The 23538-nt window shown below is 35.8% G+C and overlaps 1 protein-coding gene across 1 annotated transcript in view; it reads right to left on the bottom strand.

Annotated features, from left to right (window-relative positions):
* Nucleotides 1–23538, bottom strand: part of LOC145694964 (venom protease-like) — a 186675-nt gene that overhangs the window by 19378 nt on the left and 143759 nt on the right. The window contains exon 5 of the mRNA XM_081771778.1: nucleotides 1631–1723. Within this exon, the coding sequence (XP_081627904.1) occupies nucleotides 1631–1723 (93 nt within the window). The remainder of the gene's footprint in view (nucleotides 1–1630; nucleotides 1724–23538) is intronic.

Genomic DNA, 23538 nt, shown 5'->3' with positions numbered 1-23538 from the left:
CAAGGGATAATTCCCAACGGTCAGTGTTCTCTTTCTCTTTTTCTGTCCTCGTTCTTATTCTCCACATCTTTAATGAAGTAGGGGGCGCCCAACCCCTCGACATTTGGACGTCTTTTCCTCTTGGTTTCGCCACTTGTTGAAGACAATCACCACAGCACTCTTCGAACACCTGACAAGTCCTGCAGTTTCCGAAATTCTCGTGCCGAGTGTTTCTGAGCGAGTACTTTCTTCAAAATATTATTAAAAATTATAGAAAGATTTTCGAGACATTCGAGTCGAGTCGAGATTTTTACCAGCTGTCTCGACTCGACTCGAGTCTCGACTCGAAAATTCGAGTCGAGAAATACGTTTGTCTCGACTCGTCTCGAATTTTACAAAGAGTGTCTCGACTCGAATCTCGACTCGAATTCGAGTCGAGTCGAGTCGAGATTCGAGACATGTCTCGACTCGAGCGCATCCCTACCACTGAGCCACCGCGGCCCCTACGAGGAAGAATGAATAAGTCAACATATATATACACTGGCATTTCATTGAAAGAAAATCAGTATAAAACTTTCCCCACATTTCTTTCTCGCTGCCTCGTCTCCCTAAACAACTTTAAAAAATCTTATTTTTTTTTTTTTTAATAGATTCCAAGTACTATATATTTCTGAATCCAAGAAGACTCATATATTTTTACATTACAGCGTATACTGGTTATATTTCTGGTTTTCAGAAGTTAAGTACTCTAAAACCTTATAAAACAATACTAAAAAAGCAAATCAGATACAGATATCCCTTAGTTTTCCTTACTAGAAGGGTTCACTGAATCTGCGAATGTTCAAGGCTAAAGCGTAGGCGACGATGAGAGTAAAGTTCGAGCTTAATGGAAGCTCGTAATTCTCTTCAATAAAATAAAATTCCACATTGTACGAGCTAATATAAGCGCGAAAGCAAGACGACTCTACATTTTGGACACCAAATTGCGGCCGAAAACCTCGTCTTTGATTCAGGAATATACACAATTTGGTTGAAAGTAAATGAAAAAGGGTATTTTTGGGCTATCTTCATCACGACCCAGCTGAGACTACTATTACGTTATTTCGCTGTGATATCTCTTCCCCATCGCCCTACTAAGGAAAAATCTTACCTATTTGTACTCCTATAATAGAACTAAAAATGATCTTCATAATTTTATGTTAATGGTTTTCAATTGCTATTACAGAAAATGAAATGTTTTTCCACACAAGTTAAACAAATTTTTCATTGCCTGTTAGTAACTTATCAGAGAAAAGGAGTGGTGCCTCCCCTTGATTCGAGTGACAATAATGAGGGTTTCCCCTCGATACTCTTGATGAGAGACGTACACAGGAGATAGGTCCTGGGGGTCCAGATCACCCAAATCCCAACTTTTATGTAGTTTAGTGGAATTTTAGGGATGGTTTTACAATTTTTAATATAATTTATCCTCATGCTGAATTGCGACATAAGAACTAAGTTCCTGCTTACGTATCTCCTCTTGATGCTATAGCCAAAAATAAATATGGTTAATGTTGGGACAATATGGAACACAAATAATTCGGATATTTTTAATTAATCAGAGTGACCAGAATTTATTTTAATGGCAAATTATAATGTTTTAAATATTTACCGTCACTGCCCCATCCAGCGACAATTGCACGCTTCCCAGGTTCTAAATTTACTGGATGTGCTTCATCTGGTAAGCAGACAGGTTTAATCAATTCTGAAAATAAAATTAAAGCAATATACCCATCAATAGATATATTTAAAATCTATAAATTATGCAGTAAAACACTGTACACATATAATATTACTTTGTTATATACAGTATCACACAGCTTAGTGACAGTCATGCATCCTCATAGTGATACACGCTTTCTGCAATATGATTAACTTAACAAAATAGAACGCATATTTGAATGCGTAGAAAAATATAGAAATTGTCCCCTTTGCTAGGAATAGCAGTGTTGCAGTCATGGCGTGTGCATCTCAATAGGGAAAGTTCCTTTGAAACTGAGTTCTCCCATCCCTAGTCACCTGAGTTAAACCCCTGTGGGATTTCTTCCCTCTGGAATTTCAGCAGAGATGCGTATATGCAAACTCACTCTGCCACGTGATACTTCATAAGTTGGACAAGGGATCGTGCCTGGAGTCGCTATTGTAAAGCAGTAGATATTACAAAATATATGTGGGGAAGGAGGCGGAATCTAGATTATAAAATGGACATTTTCTGCGTCTGCAACCGAGAAGATATCGAACAGATGTACCGTCAAAAAAACACATTGTTTTTCCTTATTATTATTACTATTTAATAATACAATTATTTTTGTCATTCCTTAGATATTTTATTTACCATTATTCAGACATGCTTTGTGTATTCTGTGTTGTTTTCTTAGTAAATGATGGTTTTCGTATTCCATTACAATTGAAATTCCTTCGTAAAGGAAAAAAAATATATTTTTTTAAGGAGTAATAATACAGTTTGATACACCTGACAGTGCATTTACTGCAACTGACGCCGTCAATCAACCGGTGGTGCTTTCACTTTCAGAAGCGTAGCGGGAGGGGTAGCTAGTTCATCAGAAAGCAACGTTTCTAGGAAGGGAATGCTTTGAGCAGAATTAGTGATCATATGGCTTAATCTTGTGCGTGTATTGATTTCTGCAATGAGTTCTCGTTGAAAGCCATCATAGTAACCTTTGTGTATACGTTACCAGAGAGACAAATACCAACGACTGCTACTCAGTAATGTGGAAAAGGGAATTAAACACTTCCTAAGATAGAAATTATTAACATTTAAAAAAAAATCATTCCGAAAGTGCAGGAAATTGAATATAAGCTACACAGTACCACAAATATAAAATTACTTTTTAACAGTAATATCACTCTCAACCAGTAGCAAATTCACGGAGAAGCTAACGAGGCTACATTGAGGTATAAATTTTAAAATATTATTAACGTACAACAACAACAAAGTTAATTAATAGATCTTATTGAGCTGAACAAGGTTATATGGAATGCGTAAGTCCTCATGCGTAATTTTTGAGAAAATCGAGAAAAACGATTTTTTTTTTTTTTTTTTGGTAAATCTGAAAATCGATGCTGTACAATAACCACACTATCTGTTAGGTAAAACGGGTATTGTAGGATACATTCATCAACTTTTTCATTAAAATAACGCTAGCAAGACGACAAAATTTAATATAGTTAAGGATATATCTCGAAATTATGATTACAGAGGCGGATCTAGCCAAGGGCCGGGGGAACTAGGCCCCCACTTCTTCAGTGACAAAAATAATTTAAGCTATTATTTTTATATTTTTGAAAGTTTATAGTAAACTCATTATATAACTTCATAGCCTGGCGTCTGTCTGCCTCCCCTCCTACCCGGCAATTTCTAAGTTCTACATTCGCCACTGTATAATTGACTTCTAAACTTTAAATTTTGTTTAACACACTCAGGTCGATGCTCTTAAGAATTCTCTCCATGATATTGGCGTTTTAAAAAAAAAAAAAACATTTTCCTATTTTTGTACATCTATAAATTACTGGCTAATATAATATTAATACTGTATTATGAAAATATGCGACTATGTAAATCATTTGCACATTTCTCTATAAATTTTTAATTGTATTACACTCATATAAATGATGCTTATTTCATACACACAAAAAGTTCCAACGAACAATACAATCGGATATTTGGGTGATTTTAAGTTGCATTTTGACATTGTGACAGCCTTTCTAATTCTAGAAACAAATAATAAGTTCCTAAAATATTTTCAAAATGCAACAATATAAGTCTTTTCATTTCAGAGCAAATACAGGACCTTTCTGAGCAATTATATATTCCCTTTTCTTTTTCTTTCTTTCTATTTTTGGTCAAATGCACGTTTTTGCTAATCTCTTTCTGTGGTTCGAAACTGTCCCGATAGGAACTTTTTTTTTTGTCCCCAAAATTTGAAATGAAATGAAATATTCCAGTTTAACGTCCCATGATTATCGTCTTTAGAGTAAGGGAGACGATGATTAAGAGAAGTGGATGATGATGGAAGAATTGGTGGATGAGAATGTGGAAAGAAACGGAAGTACGCAGAGGAAACCCACGGACACAATTTTTTAGCCATTACACCTCACTGTTTGAGAAAGACAGAAACAGTAGTTATAAAAAGAGGTGCTATTCTAATTTTTCAACAACCGGTTCTGTTGTTATATATATATAGGGTGTCCCGCCGGGAAAGGGCCATATTTTGAGGAGTGATAGTAAGGGTCATGACAAACAATCGATCGAGATATCGATGAAAGGACCATACTATTTCGTACACATTGCTTCGAAGGCGCATATCTCCCGAACTAAATCCCGAACTAAAGATATCGGAGTCATTAAAAAAACAGATAGGTAACACACGAAATAGGCATTAGATAAGTATCACATTTGTTACACTCACAGATCCCAGAATTCATATTCAAATTTCTGTGTGTCCATTCACATTTCTGTCTGCCCATTGAATTAAAACATTTCAAAGTTATTTGTTTTCACAATAATGCAAGCGAGCGGGAAAAGTACCGAGGTGTTTTCACAAGTTTATTTGGTTTTTTTCTTTCACTCTTAGCTAGACCATGTGTATGTATGTGTATGTGTTTGTCTGGGTATAAAAAACAGTTCTGCGAACTCGAAATATTTTAACAACCAGTTCTAGCGAACCGGCTGAATAGCACCACTGGTTATAACATCTATCCCTTTTCCAAATAACAAACACATAACTTCACTCTCAGTTCAATATATATATACAGTAGAGCGTCGATTATCCGAAGTAATTGGGGGACATGGGTGTTCGGAAAACTGGTTTGTTCGGATAATCGAACTGTACATGTTTATTTGCCAAAAAGAAGTACTGTACAGTAAATTTATTCATAAAAAGAAGTGTGCTGATTGTTGAAACACAGCGACTGGCGGCTTGGTCGGTCAGCAGCGCCTTATGAAGGCCCCATTAGAAGCAATGTTCCGCCAGCGGTGGCTCAGTGCGGCGACTACTGTGGGAAACTAGGTTTGGGAGTGAGGGGGATGATAGACGGTAGGGTGGGAGAGTAACAGGTGCGAGCGAGTACACAGTTCGGTTAAGCGGTCGTTCGGTTGACCGACGTTCGGATAATCGACGCTCTACTGTATCATACTTCAGACTCTGATAAAACACTGAATTTTAGTCCATATACGTTTGGTTTATTTTCTTACGACTCATATATACTAGCAAATGCCTCCACGTGTTACTGCGGGCAAACTGCGTCATTACTATTTGGCCTACAGTCATGGTTCAAACGTAATTTTCTTCAGTATAACGAGTCCTTTCGAATGGTATCACTAACATGTCAGTACCATACACCTGAACGAGAAACATAACGAAAACATAAATTTTATTCTGAAAAATCATTCCCTCGGGACACTTGCACCACTCGGGCCCTGCCTCGGTTTCACATAGGGATCTAAAAGAAAAACTGATAAATACCCAAAGGTACACACAATCCGTATGCAAAGTTTCAATCTGATATCTTGAAAACTAAACGCTATCTTTTTTTTAAATTTGCCTTAAGAATAAAAGACACGCCCCTCCGCCCTCACTTGGCGCCGCCAAGTTGACTATCCGGTTCAAAAACGCATCTGGGGTGTTCTTTGGTCTATTCTTGACTTGGCCAATAAAAAACGGCTTAAATACCAATTATAGAACCTAAATAAGCAGTTAAAGACGATATTACACCATAGTATATAAATATACCATAAATCCTAAAAGGGTTAAACGCAGCATGTGACAATCGAATAGTTTGGTGTGAACTTCTCTGAAAATCAGAAAGCTTGTAGGGCGTCAGGAAAGAATACGGGAAGTAAGATTCTTCAAGAGTAGCGTAACATATTTCAAGTGAGACTGAAAAACTATTCTGGAGCACTCGAAGAGGACATGAACATTTCAGAAGCTAACAGGGAGACCACAAACATTCTAATGAATACAACTACGTACATAAGGAGTTTTACGAGAGAGAAAAATGAGAAGAGAATCTTCAAAGAAATGCGACATCTGATGAGGAAGAGAAGAGAAATGAAAGATAATAGTGATAATGCGACATCTAAAATTTAATATGTGGAACGTTGTCAATCAAAATAAAAGTGCTTTAGAGAAGATATAAGAAAGTTTAACAGCAATCTCATAAGAAAAATAATTGGATGTAATATGAGCCTTAAGAAAACAAAGCACAGCCTTAGCAACAGCCAAAGCAAATATTGTAGTAGATTAAAAGGCTGGAAAGAGATGGTACAATCACCAAAAATTATGAAGAAATACTTAAATAGATTCAACTATTCAACAACAAATATGTCCATGCGATTAACCGGAAAGTGAAGGTGAAAGCCTGAGATACTCAGCGTTTCAAGAGGAAGTTACCTACACTATAAGAAACATGAATCAAGTAAAAGTACCAGGAGATGGAGTTATTAGAGAGTAAAATAAACTAACAAAGGACCGTTAAAATCCAAGCATATTTTTTTAAAGCAATGACTACAAACTGTTTTCTAGAAGTGAGGAAGTACCATGATCAAAAATTGAATGAAAAATGACACAAATAATACACTACGCACTTATAGAGCTAAAAAATCTTTTTCCTGAGATTTATGAACTAGCCTATTTTTTTAAAGCACTGACTCTCCGATTAGATAGATCTAAAAACTCGCCCAACCAAGAGAACATGCTGCAAGTAGAAGTAGTTACATCACAGTAGGTTATTTTCAAGTTATGAGAAAACTGTTAAAATGATAACAAGTATGAGTTACCCTTAATGTGCTTCTGAAAAAATTTTCGATTCAATGAAGACCTCGGGAGTTATTCACACAGTTAAAGGAAGTGGTATCGAAGAAACATACATAAAAGTTATAAATAACGTTTATAAACACGGCCATTTGGATGCAGAAAGGCTATGAGGAAAGAGAGAGCATGAGATACCAGGCTTTTTCACAAACGAACTTCAGTATGTGTTTCGATCTCTGAAGCGGAAGAACAAAGGAATAAATATAATGGGAAGAGTATACTTTTATCCTGGTTCTGCATAAAGGTTATCAGGACCTGTAAATGTTATAGTCTTTGGAGCTAAACCATGAAACTCCTCAACATCTGACAGTGTTAATGTGGGTTTTGCAGTGATACGAATTCTTACAGCATTTGTAATAATTTCACACTAGTAACGCTACACTTGTAAACATAGTGTAGGTTTTCTACAAGTGCAGAAACACGCCACCAGCGAAAAGTAATATCTAACACAGGTCTCTTTCATATGCACTCATTGAGGAGTTTAGCTTACCAAAACTACTTTATATATTAATCCTGTCCGTGCGGGAAACAAAAATTTTCAAGTACTACTTGATCAATCATTAGCAAATTTGGTGAAAATTAGAGTCAAAAGTTAGGAACTGAGTTCTCTTTTGCAGCCAATACTCAAACCGGAAGTGTTATAAATTAACTGTTTCCGATTTTAATGATCGCTATAGAGCAAAAACGTAAAATATTCAGAGAGATACGTTTTCTGCAATCGGTTAAGCATACCAAAAATATATTACAAGTTCATCCTTAAACTCTGAATTAAAACCGGAAGTGGTGGGAAAACACTACAGATTCTGGTTTCAATGTTGCTTTACATAGAACAAAAAACATAACAGATAGCGAGGAGCAATTTTTTTAGGGAATCGATTTGGGGTTCTAAAAATAGGTACAATCTCCTCTCTTAACCCTCTATACAAATCAGAAGTGGCTACAATCAACCACTTCCGGTTTTAACGTTGCTCGCCTTGGAATAAAAACCACAATAGATAGCAAAAAGCTATTTCCTGCAAACTATCAAGCGTCTCAACAATGCATTTAATTTCCATCCTTAATTCTCTACTAAAACCGGAAATGGTAGAAACCCATTACAACTTCCGGTTTCAGTATTGCTTTTCATAAAATAAAAACAATAAAAGATGGCTAAAAACTTTTATGAAATTGATTTAGCGTTCTAAGAATAGATATTAGCTTCTCTTCTAACATAATATTCAAACCGGAAGTAGTAGAAATCAATCACATCCAGTTTTAACGTTGAATGTTATAGAGTAAAATGGTACTAGTAGCGAGAAGCGATTTTCTGTAATCAATTAAGTGTCCCAAAAATATATTCCAGCTGCACTCTAGCATCTCTACTAAAATCGGAAATTTTATAAATCTACTATTACTTCCGGTTTGAATAATGGTTGACAAAATATCACAGTGTGCAAACCAAACTCCACCTCATGTACAGGTTGCACTGCTATTTGTTTATGTTAACCGTGTAGCACTTGTAATAATTTCAAAGTAGTAAATGTACACTTGTAAGTATGAAATACAAGATTAATAAATGAGTTACAAAAACGACAATGAATTCTTATAGTTTTACGCCTCACGGATATGCCGTGTAGGGTAAAGTTGATATTGATGATGAGAATGAATGAAATGGTAGAATGAAGATGGTGTGCCGAGAAAACTCACTCATAGAATGTTTTGTTCACATCAAAGCGAGCTGAAATCGAACCAGGAACACCACATACCAGAGGTGAACATGCTACGAATTTTTGCTGCCTGACATAAATTAGTTCGTTAAATATCACTTTTCCCAAATTAATTAACAGATTTTAAATGTAAATTGTCTAGAAAGTTGTGCCCATATTCTTAATCTGCACTGTTGTTTGTTTTCTGTTAATGATACACATATGTTCCTAACAAGGACAGATCTATTGATTGTAACAAGTATACGATTTTGTTCAATTTAAATATTGTAATTTCAACTGTTTTAAATGAAAAACTGTACAATGAAAATATATTTTGGTACCGTGAAATTCCCTTAAAGACAGGTTTCATTTTATGCGTATCAAAGGAGCACACACATTTACCCCCCACTAATCCGAAACCTTCTATATTTACTTGGGCCAGGGGCGCACTCATGGGGAGACTCACCGAATTCGGACCTCCTGAAAGAAACCGTAAAAAAAAAAGTAGTAGTAGTAAACGAAGAAAAGAGCAATGTAGAGGAGTGAAGTCGCTAAAATTAATTCTCTTTAACGAGGACGATTACGAAACATCACCTACTGATTGAAATCCGGATTATTTTCCAATAAAGTAAATTCCAATAAACTTTCTTGTTATTGTTGATTATTCCATATCGGACTCCCGAAGAAAAACTCATCTAAACAACTTATTGACCGTGCCAATAGCGACTACTCTCAATCATGACTCCGTTTTCTTTCATTTAGAAATAGAAAAGAAAGAGAAGAAAGTAGAAGGGTAAAAGAAGGAGGTAGGAAAAGAAGAAAGGAAAGAAATAGGGTATTTTAATAAAAAAAACAGATTACTGGATAATTCCGGAAATATAGTAAAAGGTCGGGAAAGTCGTTGAAAGATGAATCATTCTAAATGTTATTAACGACTAATCAATCTTGGAATGCTTCGGAATAGACACATGTTCCCTCATACCACCCAGACCTAGCTCCAGGCACTACGTTCGTGGGGTTGCCCAGATCTAGACCAGGAAACGAGAAAAGTGAAATCATTCTTTGTACTGTTATTCCAACCGGTGATTGATAACCATCCAGCATCTGAACTCTGTTCTCTAGGATCGACCACACATATGAATTAGCCAAGGGAAAAAAAAATCAGACTTATAAACTCAATATAAATTTATGTATCGTATCAATAAGAATTTCAACTTCCTGGAAGAAAGATGTCATATTTAGGCTCATCCTGCTATTTTTATTTCACTCCTAGAGCCGATTTAAACCATTAGTAGCGGTCCTTCATGACCTAGGTTATTTACCTTAACACATCTATTAAACATGTCACATATATTACAGATGTTAATATGACAAATGATATCACTAAAATTACTTAAATTAAATCTATCATGCATTCACACGCTCACTCACTCAGGACAGTGTATATATGTTTAAAGGAAAATCAACTAGCTACAAGGGTACAAATAGTTTATTACATTCATAGTGAAAAGAAAAGACAAAACAAATAATTATGAAGAAAATATTAAAAGCACAAGTTCTTGGTTATATATTAATAGAGTACATAGTGTTATATTTTAGTAAATTTTTATATATTCAATCATATTGACAAATGGAAAGAAAAAGAAAAAATAATTACATGTATCATATCTTAGGCATGCTAAAGCAAAATTATGATTTGCGACATACGCAAAAAAGACACTTATTTCACTTTTTAAAAAAATGGACAAAGAGGAAAGAAAAGAGAAAAAAAAACTTTAGATGTATTAGAACTTATATGAGTCTCTACCTCACATTGATCAATAAAATATTAATAATTTTGAGCGTTCAAATCACGAATCACGCACTAGTCGTAGTGTCCAAAACATTTCGCTCCATTTAACTTAGTTTGTGTTTATATATATATATATCTATATAAATATATATCTAGTGGTTTACAAAAACCATTCATCGACTATATTTGGTTTGTAACTCTTAACAGTTTATATCTGCAATCGCACACTGCTACGTTTATACCCCTCTAGGGATTTCGAGAAAATCACTTACACCAGAGGATGTTTCTCCTCTTAGACGGTCTATTTCCAAAGTTATTAATTGAATAATTTCAAGTTATTTGTTCAACACCGGGACACGTCATGAGACCTTTCCTTAGGATCACTTTCGTATATATGTATACATGGTTCGGATTTAAAAAAAAAAAAAACAATCTTCCACAGGTGTACGGAGTATGATGGTTCAAATTGAGGATAGAAAAAAAAACTGGTCAAGTCATAGGATACATATGCAGGTGAGAAGGATTCAAGGTGCACTTTCCACAATGATTTTAGGTTAGTTGTTCAGGGATAATATTCGTTATGATGTGGGTTACGTTTAGACCTGCCGTTACTTTTCAATACATGCCATTACATAATTACAGAGGTTATCATTTACATTGATTCAGAAGAAAAGGAAAATTACTTGAGTGCACGGCGGTATTCTTGACAAAATCTACATTCTTAAATTCGTCGGAAAACTCACTGGTAAACTATAGCAACCAATACACGTTTAGGGGGACAGACACGAGCGCTCTTACATATATTCATATAATACATTTAATATCATACTTTTACTATAAAATCATATTCACATACTAAATACATATACATTTCGACGTATTCATTTCTATATATATATATATATATATATATATATATATAATAAATGCGCACACATTTAAATTAATCACCCCAACAATAAATTTTTTGAAAAGGTTGCAACATTGTCCAAGAAACAAATGACTTCCAACATTACATTTGGAAAAGAATTGAATTTTTTATCTGATACCGCGCGTCTATAAATTTTAGCTTTTATATAACCAATTCGTGCTTAAATAATGAAAAAAAAACTGTGAGGCAGGCACGTGACACAGAGCATTTCTAAAGATATAACTAGATAAACCAAAATACAATTTCTGGGCCCAGATCAACTACAAGGTAATCGAAAACCAAAACAGAAAGGAAAGTGACCAACGGATTAAAAAATAACTTAAGAGGACGACGGTGACAGAACGTAATTGAAGTGTCGTCAAATATGGAGTCTTTATTCATTTCGGCGATAGGTCAAAATGTGATGGAGGACCCAATCATTATCTACTTTATCCATGAATCGTGTCTTGCAACGTCTCAGCTGGTAATTTCAGATCAGAGGTGTACGTTAAATAAATCGTAAGCGACAAGTTCAAAATCGGGGGGGGGGGGAGGTTGGAAAATTTAAAAAAAATCTCGAAGTAAGAAGGAAGAAAGAGACAAGAGAGAGAAAGCGGCGCCAACGAAAGGAGAAAGATTAAAGTACTACTCACTACACAGAAGAGTGATCGAATTTAAATGTATAACAACTCATAGCCAAAAATATTCACATATGCCGAAAGAGGGTGGTTTACTTAAATACGTAAACTAGGAGGGAGGCCCTGCTGCCAAGGATGCAAGTTCTGTGTCCATCAGATCCCAATCCCACAAGAGTTTGTTTGTAAGATTGAAATCCGAGCCCCGTATCCGGCCCAGACCAGCAGGATAAAAGGAGAGGGGGAAGGGACCAGGTAACTGCGTCCCCAATTTTGAAATCTCTAAGTAAGGAAAAAAATATTCGACCCCTCAGAAGAACTAAGAAGGTTCAAGGACAGTAATGAAACGAGTAAAAGTAATAGCTAAGATATCCCTAATTAGTGATTTGCCAAAATAAAAAAAAAATTAAATAAACTGAATTTTGGATCGATGATTTCTATGGCCAAACCTCACCGATAGCTCCCCTTCGCAGAATGCGCTAAATTCTGAGGCATCGATTAATTTCCATCACTATCTAGTTTGGAAACTAAGAAAAGAAAACGAAAATATTCAAGGGGGGAGAGGTCGATGCCCGGGTACGGTATAATAAATTTCAATAATTAATTGTTTTGATTCTGTAACCCTGTCAGAGCTGTCGCCTCCATGAACATTGTAAGCTAGCCCGAGTAGGTAACGTGAAGAAAAAAAATCTCACGGAGCAGGATATTCTATTTTTAAAACCGACCAGAAAATATAATTCACTACAGCCCTGTTGTATAACTACTACTGTCTTTTCATAATTTATTATTCAATATGTCTAGTCAGCGATTATATGATGCTACCCATTCTATCAGATGGTATTACTATGGTTGATTATTACTATAACCCATTAAACTACAAAGCATTACCATAGTCCGACTATATATCGCCCTCCGGTCCGCGTGATATTATGGTGCAGGGGTCAGAACCCGAGATGTTTGTAGCTACACGTATCTATTCAATATCTATATATCAACACGCGGCGAAGTATTCACTGGGCTACTATATATATTTAACTATATGGGTGTCCTATCTTCTATATTCATTTACTACAATATTCATATACTTTCATATTCATATTCATATTCATATTATATTCATATCATCATCTTTTTCATTTATTACGACGCTATATTTTACAAACACCCTGTCTCCTCTATCTACGCCCAGCTCATATACACATTTCATCATCACACTTTAAAATCTATAATCACTACAAACATTTCCCATTCCGATCACCGCACGACAACCTCACTCGAACTCAAGACTCTTTCACCACACACACAATACTATGTAATACCTGGTAGCTTTATTAAGAACGAAAAAAAAATCCTACGTATGTTCACTGAAAATAGAATTATCTGCGATAATATTTAATGTTTATGAAATTCTGCAGCAACAATGAAATTATTCTGCAGCCACAAAGAAAAATGAACATTCAATATAATTTCAAAGCGAAGAGCTAGCATCATATCGCCCGACTTCTGTTAAAAAATTACGTATTGTTTATTTACTTAAATATTTCGATTTCTAGACTAAGCAGAGTGTTGAAATTTTCAGGATATATTAATTTTGGGTAACTTGACCTAACTGTACATCCATATAGGCTGTGAATTATACCTTCTAGGTTTTATTTCGAAAAGAAAGGTCAATTTCAAGGAAACTAAATCACTAAGAATATCAACATGCGAATGGCGGTTAGTACTGACTTTTAACACTAGGGAGTAGCGACGATATAATCAGCCCTTGAACAACTGAATGTGACCTTGTACACGGAATTATTGTACTATATTACGTTCACCTTTAAATATTGTGTATGAGTTCACTTAATGACGGAATAATAAAAAAATTATCGCATAGTAAATACTACACTGTCCATATTTAATTATCTCACACACTCTTTCATCACTTAACTACCACTACCACTGATACTACATTACAAATATACACATACTACTCAAACTACAAGACACATCATGCCAATACACACCAATCATCACTATCATTAATACATGTTATACTAATAAATATACACAGAAAACATTCATATTTTACCATTTTAAATCGGCTCGAAAGGAAAAGGAAAGAAAGGGACAGGGCCAACTGGCCCTTGTATTCACTGAATCACCTTCTTAAAATCAACCTGTTTAATCAATGCCCCGAGGGGACATATCGAAGGTTGACTAACAATAGGACCCCTGCCCTGAAGGGGCAGGAACCCGGAACAAACTACATGTTCAACTCATCCCGCTGGAAGCCGTACTCCCAATTTGGGAGTCAGATAGGACCCTTACTGTAAATTTACACGTGCATTATTCTACCTATCTTAACTACAACAAAATTAAATACCGCCATGTTACTAATGACTAAATACAAAAGAAATCACATCCACTATATACACGAACACAAACAGTAGTGGGGCAGGCCTTACGTAACTAGAAAAGGAATAATTTTAAGGATAAAAGTATTTTAAGGGAGAAAACACTACTCCTCCGAAACTGTTTGTGGATCCCTGAAAACAACTCGCGAACTGATGCACTTTGCAGAACCTGTCCATCAATAACTATATCTGCACAACATGGCGTTACTAAATTATGCTTCCTATTTCAGCTTTTTAGTCCAGTTTTACTATGAAATTTAATAGCTCATGGCTCCTCAAGACTTCCAGTGATTGTACATGTTAATAAAATCCCAAATATTACCTTGTTTGCAGCTTTTCTAGCTCCTTTTCGACCTTTTAAGCTAGACGATCAGAATCTAGTGTCTTCAGTAACACTTCCCGGCATGGAATGGAATAATTGCGCCCTAATATCATAGCGTGGGTTTATCATCCAATCAAAACAAAGCATTTTTGGCGGTGGGGCTTTGAAACGAATGAAATTTGGTAAAATCTGGATTAAACTAGTTTTTAGAGGGACCTAGGTATCTAAAAGAGAGGTGAAGGGTGGTCCTGAAAATTCTGTCGAATTTTAGATTGGTTATTTAATCTGAAGAGTTCCGTCCAATAGTGGATCTATATTTTCAGATAGCACTGACACCGTAAGAATTGTAATAATCCATTTACACATCCATATACAAAACTTATAACTAATTTAAAATATAAATAAAGATATTGATTCCCAAAACTATAATTCCCAATAAATTTTTTACAGTTTTCCATGTTAATTTGAAATAGAATAACGAACAATATTACGAATTATATGAACAGCCAGAAATTTTTTGTTAAACGTCAGGTACAGTCGGTGCAAAAAATTTCGGGCACCCTCCTATTAAAAACATAATCTCATTAGACTGTAATGGCATATTACAGTTCCCCGGCGTCGTTAAAAAAAATTTGTTTGAATAACAAAATTTTGTTGAATAGAATTAACATGTATTAATACTAATAAACTAACTACTCACTCATACTCTCATACACTCAAATGAGACAGTGTAACATTCACTTTGGGTATTGAGATAGAAGTTCCCATTTTTTGTCCTCGGTACAGTTGAAAAGCTTAAGATTCTGGAAATTGTGAGTTCACCTTTTAGGTAGCAGGAAAACACGAGGTAACCAGTTCGCAATGTTCCCATCAAACGTGGGAAAACGTTCAATATCCCGGAGGGAAATTTTAGAGCTCATACTAACATAAGCAGGGGAATTGTTAGTGGGAATTAACATATTATCCTGCACAATCGGAGTCGTTACCGGATTTACCACCGACGACGTCGTAGCGGTGTTATAATTACTCATGTAATTGAAAGGGATTCTATTGGTCGTATTAAATATGTTGGGCTCCATCCCCGGACCAATCGCATTCGTGAACAACGACTCAGAATGGCACCCATCTCCTCTTCCCGGCAACACGCTATGCAGTGGCGGCGGTTGGACGTTAAAAGTGGGGGGGCAAGACATGATCTGAATATTTAATATCAATGTTAGTTTTCCTGCTTGCTTGTAACACTATGTTTGACGAAAGGTTGCACAACTATTAGGATACTGTCTTTTTCAGTTATACCGTATATCTTGTTTCATATTTTATTAAGTAAATTGACAAGAGCAACGCACGTAGATACTAGCCCTTTGTACTCTTAAACAACGAAGTGTAAGAAGAGATTTGATTCCTTGCTCATGAATATCTGTCTGGAAAACTGTGTGATCAGATTAAGGGCCTATTTAATAACAAATTTGCAAAACAAATAAACAGAAAGGATAATATTAATCAAATAATCATAGTAATGAATAATGAGGCTTGTTTTGCAAAAGTTATATTGAAACTGAAAATTAATGAACAACTTATATTTTTATTTCCACGAATGCTATTATATGTGTTATTACTTTTAGAATGACAGTGAATACTATAAGCATATGCTACGACATTTAAAGAAATACTTTTGCAGCTTCCCGAAACATGTTCGCTGCCATTAAGTACAGTTTTCACTTTCTTGGAATATATCAAAACTCAACAATACTTAGAGTCACTCCACATTTCAGTTATACAAAATAATCCTTAAACCTAGAATTATGCTCAATTCACTAAATTTAATTGTATATACAAAACTGTATATGTACACCCCTAAAGTCGAATATTACACTGCAAAATTAATATTCCTTACTGAGCTCATTCGTGGCTAAGCGGTTAGCGTACGCGCCTTAGACGTGGGAGACCCGGGCTCGATCCCCGAGGGGAGCTCACGTGGTTCGGACTCCACGGTGATCATTAAGTCCACGTCTCATTTAACTTCGCTGCTGAACAGGATGTTAAACTTGAAAAAAAATCAAATCAAAATATTATTATTAGAAAGAAGAAAATACATTTTAGGAACTGCTGATTTTTGTACAATTAAAGAATAACTTGTGAAGGACTTCTTTTCTTGCGAAATGTTATCTCAATTAGTTCCAGAGCGGCTGACTAACATATCGATCAATTGCAAGAAGAAATGAAAGTACGCTCGAATTGTGGCGCTCCAATAGGTTAATTTTTGGGCCATTTTTAGTGGTAGTTCAAACGCAATTCCTGTAGCTTTCTAAATTCCACGGGAAGATAACCAATACGTACTCATAAGAACGACAAATGTTTTATGGCACCATTTTTATTCTATGAACCAATAATACCTACAAAACTTTATATTTCCAAATGAAACTATATAAATTAATGGGTAATTTCAAAAAAAAAGTGGGGGGACAACTGCCCCCCTTTGCCCCCCCGAATCGCCGCCCATGACGCTATGTGATTGTATACCTCCATGTAAAGAGGGAGCACTCACGCTAGTGACCGTAGTCGTCACAATACTCGACTGATTCGGCACACTATTGGAATTAAACCATGACTTTGGTTCTGACCGATGCATGGGGTAGTGCGTCGCAATATCCCGTGCATCAACTGACATTAAATTTTCTTTTCCCGCGCTACAGGTAGTTCTTATAGCCGGTAATATTTCTGAGGAATCGCTACCGGGGAAAGGATAGGTTACCTCTGATTTTCCGCGACTAGGTTTTGTTATTTCTTTTTGAATATTTACTATGTCGTTCTGAATTTTCGAAATTTTTTGATCAGTTTCTTCCAGTTTGGTTTCCAATGATAAATCTGACAAGGTTGACTTTAAACTATCAATTTCGGCCTGGTGTGTTTCTAATTTATTGTTGATTTTATGCAATTTGGTATCTATTTGTTCAATTTCAGAATTTACATGATCTAATTTACCCTCAGTCTCCTGCTGAAGTTGCTTTAGGGATTGCTGAGCCTCGCATCTGACCAAATCAATTTCAGTAGACGTTTGCTCCCTCAATGTAGTTATTGAGGAAGCAAAGCCCGAACATATGTTGTCGATTTTCTTGGTTAGTACCTCAAATCGAGATTCGGTTTCTCGTTTCGAGGTGTCAAATTTCTCATTTATTTCACGTCTCATCCCTCAGCTATTCTCATCTATTTTTCCATTTATTTCGCGTCTCATTTCCCGACTATTTTCATCTATTTTTTTCATTTATTTCGCGTCTCATTTCCCGACTATTTTCATCTATTTTTTCATTTATTTCGCGTCTCATCTGTTGATTATCCCGATCAATTTTCTGTAACATCTGTTGCAATGAAAGGAGGAGAGCGTCATTATTAGATGACACAATCTTCCTTTGCTCTTCTTTGGTTTTATCACCACTTGAATCTCCATCTTTTTCATCATCATCGAGGTCAGATATCTCCACTGGAGATATTTGGCCTCGGTTCTTCGGGGTACTATACCCTCGCTCACCGTCTGAATCGGGATGTTCATTTTCTTTCTCAGAGGATAAACTCATGGGTTCACGCGACTGGTGGAGCTTCCCCTCACATTCTTTACAATATTTAACTATCTCACCAGCCCGGACCTTTTCTGCATTTTCAGCAGTATCCTCTAGATTGATACAACTGAAATGAATCCATTTCAGCCCACACTCGTGACACCTCACTAGCCTGCGGGAGACGCGAGCTCTTTTCTCCTTACTTTCTAATGTACATTGTGTACATGAGACTTCCGCGTTCTCGTGTGATACTACTTCTCTATTGGTTGCCATAGCTTCCATACAAAAAGACACAATATAAACACATGCAATTATATACTTATAGACTAACAAGACTTATTATTCAGGCACTGTTCATAAATTAAGGGACTCCTATCTAATTCCCTCCTTGGGTCAACTTCCAGCATTTTCAAATTTTAGAATTCACTTTGACAAATTCCTTCATTTCCCCCTTTTTACAGAGAGAGACAAAGATAGAAGAACAGCCAATGACTATGATTATTTAATCTCACTGTGATTTTTTTAATTATTCACCTTTTGTGGCCAAGTCAATATGTGCTCGATCCTAAACAGTGTTTAATAAATAATTTCAGATCCGTTACCAGGGAAAACAATTGTTTACATGGTAACTGTCCGATGTCAACGGTCGCCAATTGAAAGAAAACGTCCGTTGCCATAGAAACCGCTGTTTCCAGGGCAACAGATCCTGTCACGGTTAGCCAATTGAAAGAAAACGAAAAAAAAAACAGATTACTGGATAATTCCGGAAATATAGTAAAAGGTCGGGAAAGTCGTTGAAAGATGAATCATTCTAAATGTTATTAACGACTAATCAATCTTGGAATGCTTCGGAATAGACACATGTTCCCTCATACCACCCAGACCTAGCTCCAGGCACTACGTTCGTGGGGTTGCCCAGATCTAGACCAGGAAACGAGAAAAGTGAAATCATTCTTTGTACTGTTATTCCAACCGGTGATTGATAACCATCCAGCATCTGAACTCTGTTCTCTAGGATCGACCACACATATGAATTAGCCAAGGGGAAAAAAAATCAGACTTATAAACTCAATATAAATTTATGTATCGTATCAATAAGAATTTCAACTTCCTGGAAGAAAGATGTCATATTTAGGCTCATCCTGCTATTTTTATTTCACTCCTAGAGCCGATTTAAACCATTAGTAGCGGTCCTTCATGACCTAGGTTATTTACCTTAACACATCTATTAAAACATGTCACATATATTACAGATGTTAATATGACAAATGATATCACTAAAATTACTTAAATTAAATCTATCATGCATTCACACGCTCACTCACTCAGGACAGTGTATATATGTTTAAAGGAAAATCAACTAGCTACAAGGGTACTATAACCGCTACCAGGTTATAGAAGGATTTTTTGTGGACGCCCTGTATATTTCGTGAAGACAGTGATTATTATTTTCGATTTATACTTTATTCTGCAACGCATATAAGTTCTTTCTTTGGTGGGAATTGCTTCTTTCCCACACAATTGGACAAAGAAGTCTTTCATCGTTTTTTCATATATATATTTAAAACATTGCTTTTGCTGAGAACATTTCGGTTAGTGACTAACCATTTCAGTGTTTCTCCCTGACTTATTATATGCACAGTATATATTCTATAGTTAATGGGAACTGAATTAAGTGTTTTCTTTAATCGCTTATGGAAACATTATAATAGATTGGAGAAATACGGACTGACCAGATGTTTCAGTAACCAAAGTGGCACCAACTGTGTTGTTTCGTAGCCCGTTATCTGTACTTTCTCACGCCAGTGTTATCGCCGTGTCTAGTGCATTATGGGCAGTTGACTAAAATTAACATAAATTGTTTTCCGTATTCTGTTTGTATGTGCATACAGGTGAGTTAACCGAGTAATTTTTGAAATGAACTGCCAACACTTTTCTGTTGACCATTGCAATCCGTAGCTTGAGCTTGGACGCTCAGGGAGTTTGACTCCAGGTCTGGAAGATGCAACCACGCATCTCGCGTTGAACTTCAAACATAAGTTGTGTTAAGGGGCACAAGCTATTTAGCCGATGAAGGACGATTACTTACGGCTAGCCCCAATCAGTGAAATCCCAGGTCCTCAGACCTTGTGCGTTTCAAAAGTTATATTCGCGCCCTCCAATATCAGAATTCAACTGTGAAGACCTTCTTTTCGTTTATTTACTCAAGATTTACTTTTACGCTGCAGGACTGTTCAGCGTAACAATTGGGTTCATCGTGGGACGATCCAGACAACTTTTCCCCAGTGCGAATCCCCCAAGTGTGTTCATGGTGTGAGCAAAGTATTTATAGTGATACCTAAATTATAATCATATATACATAGAAAGGGCTATATTTCCCGAATAGGGCAAAACGTAATTTCAGCGGCAAAATTTATTAGTGTCCAGTGTTGTATTCATTTCTCTTCGTTATTTTTTTCAAGATAGTGTTCCAATAAATAAGTATAGTGTCAATTAATCCAGTGTGTTTTCGTTGTGTGTATGAGTGATATTTGTGTGCGTTATGGTCTGGATGACCGTCTGATCGTCCGTGAGGTTTTCGAGACGAGACACCCGAACCTCTCGGCGCCTAATGCTCATCTCATTATTGAGACCGACGAGCTTTTTGGAAACAGTTTGTAACCTTTCTTGGAGAGGTCTTCATCATACTGTCCAGGTAAGTTAAAGTATCAGGAGTATACTTATTGGTAATACCACGAGCCAAGGACAGCGAACAGAACCACGCCGGTTACAAATAAATGGACCACGAACTGAGGATGGTTACAAATAAATAGCTGCCCGAACATGGACACGAACACTCAATCGATTACAAATAAATGACGCCCGAACAGCAACTTGACCTCTAGTCGATTACAAATAAATGACGCCCGAACTACCGACCCGAATCGAGACCGTTGGTGCTCGAATATACATATAAGATTAATATTTTAATATATCATTTCTCTTTCAGCTTAGTACCAGTAATCTGAAAAAAAAAAAAACTTCTCTTTCAGGTGATTTTAATCATACTGTTTTGTGATAGTATATTTTATCTTAATCATATGTTTTAAGTTTTATCTTTGTCCAAGATGGCACAGGAAGTAGATATGATTACTAAGATGAATTCATTTCTTGAAAAGAATTTTGCTCAATTTAAAGAGAATTTCGCTAGGTTAGAACAGGGAAATAAAGAAACTCGTGCTGAAAATAAGGAAAACCTAGATAGATTAGAACAAAAAGTAGATAGAAATAAAGAGAATATTGAAGATTTAAAAAAGGAAAATAAAGAAAACCTAGCTAGATTAGAAAAAGAGCTAAAGTGCGGATTAGGTCAAAAGATAGACGGTTTACGGGACGTGTTTCGTGAAAATAGTCAGCAAACGGAAACTGTTGAAAACAAAATACCGGAATGTAAACCCCAGTTACAGTCAGATGTTCATACAGGATACGAAACACCGGAATTTGAGCCTCAGTTAGTGACTGATATTCCTAGCGTAAACAAAACATTGGAATTGGAACCTGAGCTAGAGACTAACATCGCTAATGAAAAGGAAACTCAGGAATCTGAACTCCAACCAGAGACAGGTAGTCTAAACCAACCTCGTAACAAATCTGGCAACGATTTTATCTATTCAGAATTTAATAACATCCCTAATAGCAGTACTAGTGACGTCGCTTGTAGTAGAAGTAGTGAAATCCACGAACAAATGATTGTAGACGACAGAGGTCGTAAACGCACAAAAATAACTACCACTAACCACAGAGTGAAAAAGCGCAAACGAGATTACAGTTATAGCAATAGGCTAAGATACCAAGTTCAGATCGTAAACAACATGAAATTTAAAGGGAATCAGAACCAAGACCGCACTCGAAAAGGTAGTAACAGAAACAGAAGGAGTCGTAAATCACGGCCACGTAACCTGAGTTATCACAAACGAGATTGGAAACGTAATTTGAGTGAGAACATTAAGAGTATTTTTGTACATAGAGGTAACCATCGTAGAAATAAACGAACAGACTGCAGTTACCAAGGCAGAAACTGTAATCATAGGAAAAAAAGAAAAAAAAAGGGGGGCAACCAAGACTTTGTGTGTTGATACAAATTTTTGTTTCAGAAAAGCAACGCATTTCTTTTAAACTTTCTTTCAACTTTTAAGCGATAGACATTCATTCATTTTTCTTCCTTTTTGCTTTTAGTTTTTGACAGAACACCTGGATACGAAAAGAAGAACTACGCATTTTTCTCAAACTTATTTTTGCTTCTAGCTTTTAACTGTCCGGCAAAGAGTAGATAACATATTTTTCTTTCTTTTTCTTGTTTCGATAAGGCAGTCGCCAGACTGTAGAATCACTTGTGTTTATGGTTACGAATAACGGGTGATATACAGCTGATTAATTCTTTTCTTTTTTTTCTGTCTTTGCTCCGTGTAGCAGTTCACACCTCAGTCAGCTGTGTACGAGTGTTGCAAACCTTATCACTGACTTACTATTAGTTTAATGTTATTAATTTTTTCTTGTTTTCATTTTAGATGTTTGAATTTAGATCTTTTAGTAAATAATTAACGTATCATATACGTAGGGGAATTGCATTTTAAAAGCAATTTGAAATCTTGGCGCGATTTCCGTACCCTCAGCCAGTGGGAAGATATTTTGGCGTTATAATATATATATTTTTATTGTTTTCAAATTTAAAAAAAAAAAATCTTTTTAGAATCCCTTCCCACTTTCCAAATTCTTAAACATGTTATCATACGTATGACTCACAATTAGTTTGATTTCCTTTTAAGAAAAGGAGAATGTATGGATAAGAAAATTTTTAGTTGTTAGTTACGTATATATTTCTGTATTTGTAAATGAAACTTAGTAGGTAATCTCATGCGTAGAATATGAAACTTTACACTTATAATCAATGTTAAATTTCTTTTCAGTGTTAATCTTAGATTTTCGTTTTCATTTTGAAGTGTTTACTGCAATTTTATTGAACCTCATTTACGTCATTTACCCGATTTTGACTTATTTGAATTTCCAGGATGTGACATGATATATTTTGTTCGAAGAGAAAAGTTTAGAACGGAAAGTAGGCTAAGCCTTAAACAAGTGATAACAGACATTTCCTTGTTGGTAATAGAATGTGTAGGAATGTCGTGTGAATAGTATAATTCTTCGAACGAAAGCAGTAATCTTTTTATTGTAGAAGGAACTATATGAACAGATATTCTGATGGTGAACGGTCGTTTTTCCCCTCATATTAATATATATGCGGAAATATGTTTAACTTCTATATTTTCTTGTAATTTCTAATTAACATTTTTTTTTTGTCTTCTCTAGACCACTGAACGACCGTAGGGAAACTTCTTCGGGTAGGATATTTT

Source organism: Thermobia domestica, chromosome 9 (assembly GCF_964235325.1).
Source record: "Thermobia domestica chromosome 9, izTheDome1.hap1.1, whole genome shotgun sequence".
Classification (NCBI taxonomy): domain Eukaryota; kingdom Metazoa; phylum Arthropoda; class Insecta; order Zygentoma; family Lepismatidae; genus Thermobia; species Thermobia domestica.
This window is presented reverse-complemented; position numbering and strand designations above follow the sequence as displayed.